Source organism: Cololabis saira, chromosome 5 (genome assembly GCF_033807715.1).
Source record: "Cololabis saira isolate AMF1-May2022 chromosome 5, fColSai1.1, whole genome shotgun sequence".
Classification (NCBI taxonomy): Eukaryota; Metazoa; Chordata; class Actinopteri; order Beloniformes; family Belonidae; genus Cololabis; species Cololabis saira.
Genome location: NC_084591.1, coordinates 21,445,483 through 21,458,573, shown reverse-complemented (window position 1 = coordinate 21,458,573; position 13,091 = coordinate 21,445,483). Strand labels below are relative to the sequence as shown.

General features: G+C 40.0%; 1 protein-coding gene across 1 annotated transcript; it reads right to left on the bottom strand.

Moving 5' to 3' along the window:
• Positions 1 to 95: 95 nt before the first annotated feature.
• LOC133444864 (ovochymase-2-like) lies at positions 96 to 12,539 on the bottom strand. The gene is made up of 10 exons (XM_061722763.1): positions 12,524 to 12,539; positions 8,059 to 8,088; positions 7,872 to 7,962; positions 7,539 to 7,672; positions 5,966 to 6,109; positions 5,448 to 5,572; positions 5,266 to 5,359; positions 5,044 to 5,175; positions 4,366 to 4,446; positions 96 to 580 (listed from the first exon to the last, which is right to left on the bottom strand). Exons 1-10 carry the CDS (start codon positions 12,537 to 12,539, stop codon positions 441 to 443), a joined length of 987 nt encoding a protein of 328 aa, XP_061578747.1. The 3' UTR covers positions 96 to 440.
• Positions 12,540 to 13,091: the final 552 nt, after the last annotated feature.

Sequence of the window (13,091 nt, the reverse complement as noted above, 5' to 3'; positions counted from 1 at the left end):
GTAAATGTATTTTCCGAATAAAGAACTGGGCCTGAAGATGTTGGTAAGATGACAAAATGGGAGATACACGGATTGTAGGGATACTTCAGCATTTTATTTTAACTAAACACGACACAAACAAAAGACAGGACTATGCGATGTGGCAATCAGCAGCGAGGGTGACTGTGTTTGGATGAGTGGGCAGTGGAAGTGAACATCTTGTGTGGCATAAGCCCCGGATACGTGGAGAGAAGAGCCGTCGCCCACTATGAGAAGGCTGGAGGTAAATAGGGGAAGGGGCACGAGACTCCCAAGGTCTGTGTCATGATACTGCAGCACAGGAAGAGAACAGATGTTAACACCAGCAGGCCGTCACAGACTGAAACCATGTTAAAGTAAGTGAGCAGAGGAGGAACAAGGAGGGATCAATAGCTGAAACGCGTCTTTCCTCCCATGTTCTTCTATCCAGCAGGATCCGTCCCTGAGGATTCACCGCTGTGGTCTTCATCGTCTGAAGTCCTGACCGGCCCGGCCTCCTCTGAGCCTCCTACGACGCCGTGGTAACGCAGGCCTCTGCGGCTGGACTGCTGCTTAGCTGGATCTACAAGACAGATGTTAAAACATGAAACACATTTTTTTTAGGATGATTGAGGAACCAGCCGTCGTCTGAAACTACAGGAAAATAAATCAAGTAAAACTGGAATAAAATCCTTCCTAAAACACTTCACAAACTTGATGATGTACATACTTAATTGGTGATTTCCTGCATCTACAAGAGTTCACAAGAAGCTGGGAAGCAAAGATGCACATTATTTCTCAAGGGTTTCTGAACAGGATGTGCAGAATCATTTTACAGCACTCGAGGAAATGTTAATGGTTACGCTGTAATCCTTTTAATAGCCATGGTAAATGATGCCGCTGCCGTAACTCTCAATCAAGTGACGCATTAGGAGACGTGTCAGATAACATTTTACTTCCTTCTTGCAGCCGTTCATGAGGTTGAGTCACTGTGGCTTATTTTGTGCATTCATTACCTTAAAGAAGTGAAAGGCCTTCTTTGCTATTAAGATAAACACCAAGTACATAAAGAGCAAAGCACTTGCTTCCTTTTCTCCCCAGGAGACTATAATCCAATTCGAACTTTGATCAAATGCATTGATCAGATTGAAGACCGGATGTGCCAGAATTTTCTTCAGTTAAATGAATACAAAACAGAAATAATAGTGTTTGGAGCCGAGGAAGAAAGATTAAAAGTCAGCACTCAGCTTCAAGCAGTAAAGCTACAAACAAATAGCCAGAAATCTGGGACTGGTTCTGGACTCAGACCTGAATTTTAACAACCACATGAAGACAGTAGGGAAGTCTGTTATCACCTAAAGACCATGTGAAGGATTAAAGGACTGGTGTCTCAGCAGGAATTAGAAGACCTGGTCCAGCTTTTATCTTAAGACTGGACTCCTGTAACACTGGTCTCACGGGTCTCTAGAACCTCCATCAACCAGCTGCAGTTGGTCCAGAACCTGCTGCCGAGTCCAGGAGACCAGGAGACCCAGGTCCTCACTGAGACCAGGAGACTGGACCGTATACCTCCAGGTCATAGATCTTTACTGGCTTCCTGTCTGTCCCAGAACAGATGTTAAATCCAGCTGCTGGTTTATAAATCTCTGAATGGTCTCGGACCAAAACACATCTCTGATCTGGTCCATGATGAACCAACCAGAACCATCAGGTCGTCAGATTCACGCCTATTTTCTGTTCCCAGATCCAAACTTGGTGAGGCAGCTTTCAGCTTTTATGCTCCCCACCTGTGGAACAAACTCCCAGAATGCATCAGGGCTGCTGAAACTCTCATTTGCTTTAAATCAAAGTTGAAAACCTTTTTATTTTCTGGTGCATTTTAGTAATCTCCCACAATGCACTGCAGCCTTTTTTTTTCTTGCATTTAATTTGTTTAATTATTTTTAACTTATGTCTGTCTTTTATTTAATTTCTGCTTTTAAACTCTTTTACTTTTTAATGCATTTCTCTTTAATCATTTTATGTAAAGCACTTTGAATGGTCTTGTACATGAAATGTGCTACACAGATAAACTTGCCTTTACAGGTTCTGCACAGGTTTTCTTGAGCAAGACACTGATCTTTCACTGCGACAGTCAAACCACTCTGTGGCCAGGAGCAGTCAGTTAACAACCAACACCACAGAATATATCACAGGAAGAACTTTTAAAGTAAATACTATAAAGGATGGACAATAACAGGGAAACGCCACACATGGCTCAAATACTTGAGCATTGTAGGTTAACCGGCTCAAATCCACACATAACACTTAAAATAAACAGAAAGAGAAATATTAGATATAAATGCTGTTTTCAGAGCTAAAATATAATGAAAAGATAAGTGAAACCCAAACATGGAATTTTTATGGTATCAGATTACATCAGACATTGTTTAGACGGCTCCTTTCAGTTCCTGCTCAGTGCCACTAGATGGCGCTCTAGTAACGCCAGTAATTACGGCCTTGCTTTTAAAGCTGTTTTTCTTCAACCACAACCTCCAAAAGTTGTTTGTAAAACTTGACTTTTAACTTATCATTGATTAAGCCGAGCTATTTAGTCACGAGAGGTTTAACACCACTTCCAGAGTGACATAATTAAATATTTCTTTCTCAAATAGTTTAACTTGGGTCTGTGCAGGTGGATGTTAGGATGAATTGTGATTCCCCCAAAAAACAAACAAAAGAACCTCCACTGAGTGCAAGTGTTGCAATGAAATCAATCAATTTAAATGGCTTAGACAATGAGAGAATCATGCACAAGGCTATGAGTAACATTTCAAGGTAAGGATAGGCAATGTCACTCATGCTGTTGGCTGTACAGCAGGCTATTTTTAATATTTTATTTTTGTTGTGTTAAAAACTAGGGTATGCCAAAGTTAAAAGATAATAGAAAACAAAGTTTAGGGGAAGTACAGGTTTTTACAGGTGTTTTATCTGCTGATACTTGTCTGGCTAGTGGATTTCAAATATGGATTGCATTCAAAAGGCTGAAAAGGGGCTATTAGAATTATTTGGCCAGAGATATATAATCACAGGATTGTTTTCTAGCTTATAAAAGTAATCTAATATACATAAACTGAATATAAACACTGCAGGTCCATGCAATTCAAGATAATATTAATTTGAATGACCTTCAGTTGATAATTGTTGCATATAAATGGTGAGGAATCAGTTTTTAACCTCCTGCTGGTCTTCCTGCTCAATTGTGCAACAACTATCACTAATCTGATGTGAACAGCTTTGATGGTGTTTAAACACTGCGTAGGGCTCAGATGGATTCATGACACGCACACAGACGTTAGAAGGCAAAATCCAGTAAATGCTCAAGTTTTCACAGATCCATGCTGTGCCCGAATGCTTGCAGGTATTCATCAGCGGGGTAGCATGTAAACCACGCCTGGCGCCTACTACTGAGTCACTGCACACCTCCGAGGGTGGAGCCTCCACCTCACTGACTGGGAATAAGGCGTTTGAAACATCCTGGTCTCCGAGGGACTGGGTGTGCTGGATGTATAAGCCCCAAGGACAGGAAACGAGCAACAACAACAGGCAGAAGAAACAGCTGATAATAATGTTAATCCAAAAAACACCGCTTCAAGCAGTTCAACCAGGCGAGAATCCAATTAAAAGGTGTTAATACCAAATAAGTGAAAAGCATGATCAATGATTGTTTTTTTTTCTCTCTTCTCACATAAAGAGGTCAAGTAGTGCCAGAAAACACACAGCTGCAAAATCCTGTTTCTCAGCTTCTTTTGTCTTCAGTGGGAACCTGAAGGATACTCAAGTGGATGAGCAGAGCTACCCTGAACACACAGTACAGCTGCTGAATGATGGGCTATTACAGCACGTTTAGTGCGTGCACGTGCCACGTGCTCACAGTAGGAAGACTCAGGGGATGCAGAGCAGGATCTCACAACAAGATCTTCAGGGGTTGGACTCTGAAAACTGAAGTTTAAGTGGAGTAGTCTTTATTATCAGACATTTCAACTGTCAGGGAAAAAACGACTTCTTTTTATCTTTCTTTTACTCCTCTATTGAGTTTAAATCTATGTACAACAACATAAAAAGTTGAATGCATCGCACATCTCAGCCGCAGCTTCAGTGTTAAATGTCCCACTGCTATTCTAAATGCCTTTGTTGGAGCCACTAGTGAAACACTGTTCGTTCCTCCCACTGGTGGCCGGCGAGCAGCTCCACAGCAGAGTTGTTATTGTCCTATCCAGAGACTCCTCAGCAGCAGCAACCTACGCTATAATCATTCACTCCCACTGTCCTCTGGTCCCGTTAATGTTAAACATCACACTGACATGCAGGGACAAAGATGAGACAAACCAGAAGATGCTGAGCGCCGGTGGCTCGCTGGGAAGATGCCTGTCCATCCCTCGTCAGCCGCTCCTCTCCGATCATGCAGGTCTGCAGGAAATAAAAGAAGGCGGTATATTTGCAAGAACGGACCTTCCTGTGATCATCTCCACTTTACAAATAAAATCCTCTTCCTTTTGACTACAGTTTGAATTGAGTTCATGTCAGATGTGTTTTGTATATGTTTGTGGTTTGAGGTAACTGCTCACACAACACAGCTGCAACAAAAATATTACCCTGGAAAAAGCTGAGGCCTATTTGTGCTGCATCATCTTCTCTTTGAACAACACTTAGTGGGGTTTTTTGTTGTTGTTTTTTTAATTGTGCATCAAATTAATTTAATATTTCTTTGCCAAAAGAAAAAACAAAACTTGTTTTCAACATGTAGTACCCCCCAACTCCACCCCACCCTTGAGGGATTCATAAAGTGAATTTGAATTGAATGTATTGGTCTTAATAACATTGTATTCAGTTTGTAATTTTGGGGAAGTACAGTTGCATATGTGAGGATGTTATATTGTACTCTTTTCTTGTCATGACGGAGAAACATGTGGATCATTGTGAAGAAAAAGGACATCCGCTAAACCATAAATGGACCTAATGAGTGTTTGGAGCGACTTGTTGTGGGGAACAAAAACACAGACCAACCTGTGATCTTAATAAAGGTCAGTGAAGCTCTGAATCCCCTATGTGCGATGCTGCTGTCTGACGTAAAGCGGAGCACCATGACGCTGTGGTGGGACAGGACAGGGGGAGGGATGGTGGCACCACACAGCACAGCTGAACACGACACGGAAAAAAACCCTGTCATGCCATTTTTGAGTGTCAAATACATGCAAGAGAGACAAAATGCTAGTTTATCCATCCCACCGATCTCCTCTGCTCCTTCAACGTCTCCCAGGACGGTGAGGGAATCATACGCGCAGCTCTCTGACTCCTCCAGGTCAAAGTCGGTAAAGTCCAGCTGAAATTAAAGCTCTGATTACACAAACTTCTCCACGCGGCAGCTTCACACGATAAAGAGCATCCAGTGGATCGGCGGTGCACGTCACCTTAACGACGTGGCCCTGCGGAGCGTACACAACCCAACGGAGGAGGCAGGCATCACTGTAGGACTGGGGGTAGTTTGGGCTTAGGAGTTCACCCTGTTCCCTGACCAGGATAACAGTCCCACATCCTGATCCCGCACACGCACACAGGAAGAAGCAAAAGGATAAACAAAAACATTACGCCAGTTAAAGAAGACATTTCAGTTTAACACAATCACACATCTGTACGAAGAAAAACAGGCTCTATCATCAGTAGCTGTGCTCTTCCTCTTCAAAGAGAAACATGTGACTTGTGCCATTTACCTGCACAACAGGTTGTCGCAGGAACAAACAGCTACAGCATATACAGTAAAATGGTGCAAATGGTTGTATACATAATATAAATATGTAGTGTAGGCCGAGGTGAGGACAGAAAAACATCTGCTGCGCTGCCAAACTGTAATGAGCTGTGTGTTTGTTGTTATTACAAACACATATTAAGTGCATGTTTGTGTGTTTGTCGTGTGTGATGTGCTCCCCACCAGGGCGAGGGTGTCCCTTGACGGCACGGTGCCTGACTACAAAGCCACTTCCTCCTGTGTTAATGTCAGAGGAAAACAGGAGGGTTGCATTCTGGGAATTCTGCAGAAACACAGAGCCCGGCAGCAAGTGCCCGCAGAAAACCGCTGTAAGACAGAAAACAGAGCCGGGTGATGAAGATGTGTCTCACGTTTGTTCAAATGGTTCCTGTTGGGGCATCTTTTTTAGATATTCAAAACCTGTCCTCTGGCACTGTTGGATACATTTGAATACAGCTTTAGTCACTCGGGATAAAAGAAAACAACTTTATAGCCACTTTAAGCTTGTCTAAGCCAAGCCACTACTGAACAACTACCACTGCCTACTAGGGCTGTTCGATTTTGCCCAAAAATAAAATCTCGATTTTTTTCTCTCAAAATCCGATTTTCGATTACGATTACGATTATTTTGTGAATTGACAAAAGGCAAAGGAATGATTTCAAATATGCTGTTTTTTTAGTGAACATTTGCCCCATTGGGCTTTAAGTGCAAACTTTGCTCTTATTAAACCAAAAATGAATGAATAAAGTGCAAAACTCTGTAAAATAAGTTGAAAAAAAGTTTTAAAAAATATAATAAAATATAAAGTTTTATCTCTGAAAAAAAAATCAGCAAATCAGCACTTGCAAACATACAGTAAGTTATATTTCCAATTAAATAAAACAAGACATTTTCTAATTAAACTAAGCTGGGTCTTTGCATGCTAAATAATAATGCAACCCATGAAGGAGGTAGAGGTGTGTAATGTCAGTCATTACATTTGCTGTTCACATTTGCTAGTTTTTTGCAAGGAACACGAGCCGGTCTACCGCATCTGGCTTGAGGGATGCCCGGTGGCATGTTACAACGCCCCCTCCTACACTAAAGAGCCTCTCCCATGGGGCACTTGTCGCAGGTATTGAGAGGTATTTCCATCAATCATTAATATGGTATCAATCATTAATGTGTGTGCAGACAAGGTTAAAAAAAAAAAAAAAAAAAAAAGTGAAAAATCGATTTTACGATTTTCACGTTTTAACATCGTTCTAATTACATAATCGCGATTACGATTTAAAATCGATTAATCGAACAGCCCTACTGCCTACAAGAGACCTTTCTGTTCATGTTAGAACCTCCAGAGATTGGCCGTGGTCATTGAACGCATCAAACACACCTGTGATTAGTTTTGAAAACACAGTGCTAAGTAAATTCTGGTTTGTTTTGCTTTAATAATGAGTTTAAATGTAGGTACAGTTGAGGGTTGGAAGATATTATAGTATAGTAAGGCATTAAAATGCCAAAGAAAAGCTGATTTATGGCAGAAGGGTAATACAATTCCCCATGTTGCCATGGCAACACCTTCCATGACTTCTCAAGTGGGGAAAACCTGCGAGCTGAACGGTGACATGTTGAGGAGTTGAAATTTGAAGTGGTGGACTCCTGATCCAGCTCATGAGGTTTGGAGGAGGCTGTGATCAGCTTGACATCATTTATCTGTTCCAGCTCATTAGGGCAGGGAATCCCAAAACAATGTCACAAACAGATGGAAACACTCACCAACAGGCATGTGGGTCCCAACTAGGACAGTTAGCCGATCGTACTGACAGTACGAGTCCTCCTCCACCTGGAAACGATCAAACTCCAGCAGAATACTATAACCTGGAGGAACACTCAGCCGCCACAAACACAACCTGGAGAGAGAAAACACAAGCTGTCACCACACGTGCTGTTTTACTTGGATGTTTTAATTCACTCATGCCCAGCTAACTGATTTACTTTGCTATCTTTTAATCAAATCCAACTGTGAAATGACAAGGTTGTACATGGTTGTCGCTTTGCAACCACATTTGAGATCATGGATACTTTCTGCTCCCCTCGTGCATCACTCACTGGTTGTTGTCATAGTGATCACCAGGAAGGCTGGGGTTTCTGATCACCCCCTCACTGTGGGCGACGGGCCCATCTCCCACACTGCAGAGTCCTGACACACAGACACACAGCAAACATCAAAGAGCCACGTGCACCTGATGAAATATAGATTAATAAGAGTGGTGGCGATGAGAGGAAAGAAACTCACCTGGTAAAGTTGCTCCCGGCTGCTTCTCGGCTAACACAAGACACAAACAGATGGAACGGGAGAAGAATGAAAGAGGACAATGGGAAGTACGGAGATATTCTGGGAGAAATGTGCAAACCCCTTCAGCAATCAGGAAACAGGAATTCAATCAAGGTATCATTTTTCATTCATTCAAGATGTTTGAATGTACCAGTACTTTTTTCTTCCAACTTTAATCGTCTTCTTGAGAACATTTAAAACCATATTGAACTGAACTGAAGAAAACCCACAGCCGTATCTGTAGACACCCCTAAACTCTTCTCCTTTATTACTTCATACCATTAATAAGGACAGTGCTTATCGTAGAAACAGAATTAAATTAAATTCATATCACAATGCAATTATAATGCAATCAAATGTTTCCAAATCCAGGCCCTTAAGGGCAACCACTCCGTTCTAGGTGTTTCCCTGCTCCAATAAATCCAATTCATGGTCTGCACAAGTCTCTTATAAAGCCATTTGAGCCAGGTGTGTTGGAGCAGGGAAACATCTAGGCCGTTTCCAAAGCTGGATGTGAATGTATGCACATGTAGTACATGGTATGCACTGACTGAACAATTGTAAGATTTACAGTATAAGAAGTACCCAGATGGCCTGCCACTTCCAAAAAAATGTAGTAGTAGTAAAAATGTATATTTTGCAGATGACTGGCCCTGAGGCAGCGCAGCCTGCCACAGGAGCCGGTTGGAGTGGTCATGTGACCAGCGTTCGTCTGTCCCGTACCCGGTGTAGTTGTTTCAATGGTGACATACTGCACACGATAACTGCTGGACCAATACACACCACAGATAGTGTGCAGGATTAAAAATGGTCCAAGCAAACCTGCAGAATTGAAGCCTTTCCTACATTAATCATTAAAAATTAGGAATATTTTCTCACATATATTTCTACATGTGGATGGAGGTGAAAAGTTATATTAATTTCTGATTTCATTTTCATCATATTCATATTTTGAGCACGTTACTGATGTGCACTTGTGTTAATAGCGTAAAAGTCTTTCATATTTACGACAACTGTATTTTTCCTCATCAAATGAGATTCTGCTCTTGACATAATCAACAATAAAAAACAGTGTAATGCATTAAAATAATACGGGACCACTTCCCGATGTACACTGTAGTGGCATAGCAAGAGAAACAGCTTAATGTAAATGTTTGCAAACCCAACATTCAGACTAGAACATCTGAAGTAAGTAAGGTGGAGTAGCTGCTGCAGTTCAGGAGGAGAAAGAAGAAGTCCACCTGTGGCACATGAAGCTCTACATCAGAGGACTAAGCTTGTGTCGTGGCGAGCTTGTTTTACAGCTAAATAAACGCATTCACACCTTCACAGAGCTCCACAGAAAGAAAGAGCAGTGAGGAGAGGGGGCAGCGGTTTGTGTTGTAACCTCACAGCCACGTGACCATTCGCTTGTGTTCACAACACCGGTGTTGCCGGAAATATTAAAATCAGGCAGCCCTTCATGATAAAATGCAAAACCTTGTGTGAGGATGTATCTGTATGTTGCTATTTGATTAGCTCTTTTCTATTGGAGTATTTTATTTATATATCACACTGGTTATGTGTCCTGTTGCTTAGCAACGTGGGATGCACATATGTAATGTGAAACATGGACATTTGAGGCATTGGCAGAGATCCAACCACTGAACACCTACAGAGCATAAACTGCAGCACCAGCAGGTCTTCAGAAAGGACAAATGCCACAATCACAGTTCAACCAAAGGGAACACGTCACCTCTGAAGCTTTTAGTCAGTCAAAAGGCAGTTATTGAGAAGCTTTTTGTTTCTTTTATTACCAAAGATGAACCGATTCTAATGCTAGGTTTTTGGTAAAGTCAAGTACAGTACTGATTCAAGGAAATGACTAAAGAGAACTTTGTAGAACGAGAGTTGTTTGAACCTCAACATAGTCAAAAACATCAAATAATTTTACCACATTATTTAAGATGGAAGACTTCCGTAGGTTCAAACTTGTTTACTCTGCAAAGTCCCCTGATTGGATTTTGATGTGAATTCTTCCTCTATGAATAATCTGAGCTGAATGAAGGATACGTGATGACTGAAAGGGCAAGTCACGGCAGCGGGATATTCAACAGGTTGTCAAGTCTTTAGCTTGAACATTTATACAACCGCTTCAATTCTATTTAATCTATCACTTTTTACTGTCACATTAACAGTGTTGGGGAGTAACGGAGTACATGTACCGCCGTTACGTATTCAGAATAAACATTTTGAGTAACTGGATTCCGGTACAGCTACAGTTTTAAATAGGGGTATTTAAAATACAGTTACTTTCATAATACCATTTGAATACTTTCATATTTTCTATTTTCCCACCAAAGATAAATAATATACATAAATAATAAATAAATATTTAGAGCAATCGTGTTGTGTGCTTTGAATAGTTCCCATAATTCCCGGTAAATAATCTGCCACCAGGCGCCTAAACACTCCTGGGTAGCAGCTCGCACATCCGTATGCGCACGCGTGTTTAGGCTGGATTCAGACCAAGAGTGGCTGCTAGTGATGTGTGGATCAATACTAAAATATATCAATACTTCTGACACCAGATCTGTACACTCTAAAATCGATTCTCAAATGAAAATATTGATACTTTTGATACTTCAGTCATTTGTGATAATGTATATCATTAACAGGAATACGGTGGAAAGTAACTAAACTATTCAGATTTTGTATAAATGTCACGCTGCTGGTAGAAACTACTTTTTCATTTTTATAGTAGTTTGTTTATTTTATTATTCTCTTATTTATTTTAATGGTTTTTATTTTTTTTACTTAGGATCTTTTTTTATTGGTGGAAATATTCTTTCAAACATTGGTTTTTCTGTTGTTGCAACAGCTCGGCTATATTGTGAATGAGGCTGCTACCTCAGTATACTTCTGACTTTAAAATAAATATCTAAATAAGTGACTCTGATGTCTTGTATTGTAAAGCTATCTAAAATACACACATTGTTTTAGATTTACTGGGCACATTAGTTTTATTTGGACAATGTATCGGTATCGATTCGGTATCACAGATACCAGCCTGAATTTTACTCAATAACGGATCCGAAAGGAAATCAGTGGTATTGAACATCACTATTGGCTGGAGCCGCCAGAGCTGAGTCAATCTAACGCAAGTGGTGGGAAAATGCCTTCCACAGCCAGAAGTACGTTTTTTGCTTTTTTTTCACTGGTATCTGTTGCGAGTAGTTTTACTTGTTAGTGCTCTTTTACCGTACCATTACGGTGTTGTGTTGATTCGCGGAGGTAATTTCTCTCATATACACATTTCCGGGTTAGCGTTTAAAGAAGGTTTGTCACGTAAATTTGACTGAAGTAGTTATCAAAGTTTTCAATTTGAAGTTAAATCAGCGTCTGTTCAAAACACCCTACTTGGTAAGTTTATTAAATATAAAGAAAAATGTAAATAAGTTACAGTTGGCTGTGGGCATGAAAAGAGGATAATGGAACACGGACATTAAACATCTTTGTTATCACTGAATGGTCGCTTCTATGCAAATTATCCAGTAAGAATATTTTAGAAATCCCATTTAAGGTTACTATTAAAAAAAAATACACAGAAAACATAATGTAAATATGGCAAATCAAAGTTGCATAAAATGTAATCAATAGGTAATAATATGTTTTTCTTTTGTTTTTATGTACAAAATTACTTTAATGACATATAATAATAAAATGTACTTTTCATATTATTGATATTTTGGGTTCACTTGCATTCTTTATTTTGTTCTTCTTATAGACAACAATTAGCTGGTAACATCACTAAAACTGGATATATACTTGCACTATTCTTCAGAGTTTAGTTTTATATATTTTATGGACGAATGTTGATTTGTTTTACCTTGTTAAGTAAATGAGTATGCAGAAATGCTAAAATATTTAAATGTTACAGTCGGTGCTATGTGTAACCACTTTGTCACTTTATTATAGAAACAGAAAAATGTTTCATTAAAGAAACAAAAATAATTTTGAATAGATTGGTTATTGCTTTTATTTTTATCCAGTAAATAAATCAACTTTGGCATTAATATGCCCTCTGTTTGTATCAGGAACTCAAACTCTCCTGTGCATTTGCCAGGAGAGTTTGAGTTCCTGATTAATGGTAAGTGAGTTTGTAGGTGCTCCAACAACTGTAGTCTTTTTTTTTTGTAATTATAGGCCATATTTATACATAAATATAATGACAATCAATGTGAAGTATCCTAAAAGTATTCAAAGTATTCAGAATACAATAATCTGATTAGACAAAGTTATGGAATACGTTACAAAATACTTTTTAAGGCAAGTATTCAGTAACTAAATACAATTTCAAAGTATTCCACCCAACACTGCACATTAAGTAGCCAGACCACTTATTTGTCACTCAGTACGTTTACATGCAGCAGTTCAATTGGGTTACTGATCGTATAAGACATCGTTCGGACTTTTAAACTGCATGTAAACACCTGAACCCGATCTAGTTCGGACCTATGTCGGACATTTAGTAATCGGGTTGGAGCACCTAGATAACCCATTCGCAATCGGGTTGTTAACGCCATGTATACGGGGACATCGGATATTGCAGTCTGCACATGCTGGAAAATTTACTCTGGGGGGGGGGGTTCACTCTGGCCAGTTATCTGATCTGAACAGCATGTATACTCAGACAAGTGATACGATCTTCTGCATGTCGTTATCTGATACGATCAGAAATCCGATCTCTTTGCTGCATGTAAACGTACTGACTGAAGTGTCAGCAGTAACACCCTGTTTACGTAGGTGACATCACATTGTGATGATTTGGCAATAAGAGGAACAGCTGGGACAGCAGGGTTTTGACGTCTCCGTATGTGGGTGCAGGACAAAATGATTTACTTTGATTTTATTTCTATGTCAACTGAGGATAAGTGGATATCCGTAATATGAAAAGGAGTTTGGGTTTGTACCGGGGTGTGATTGACCTCTCATTACCTCTAAATAAATAAATA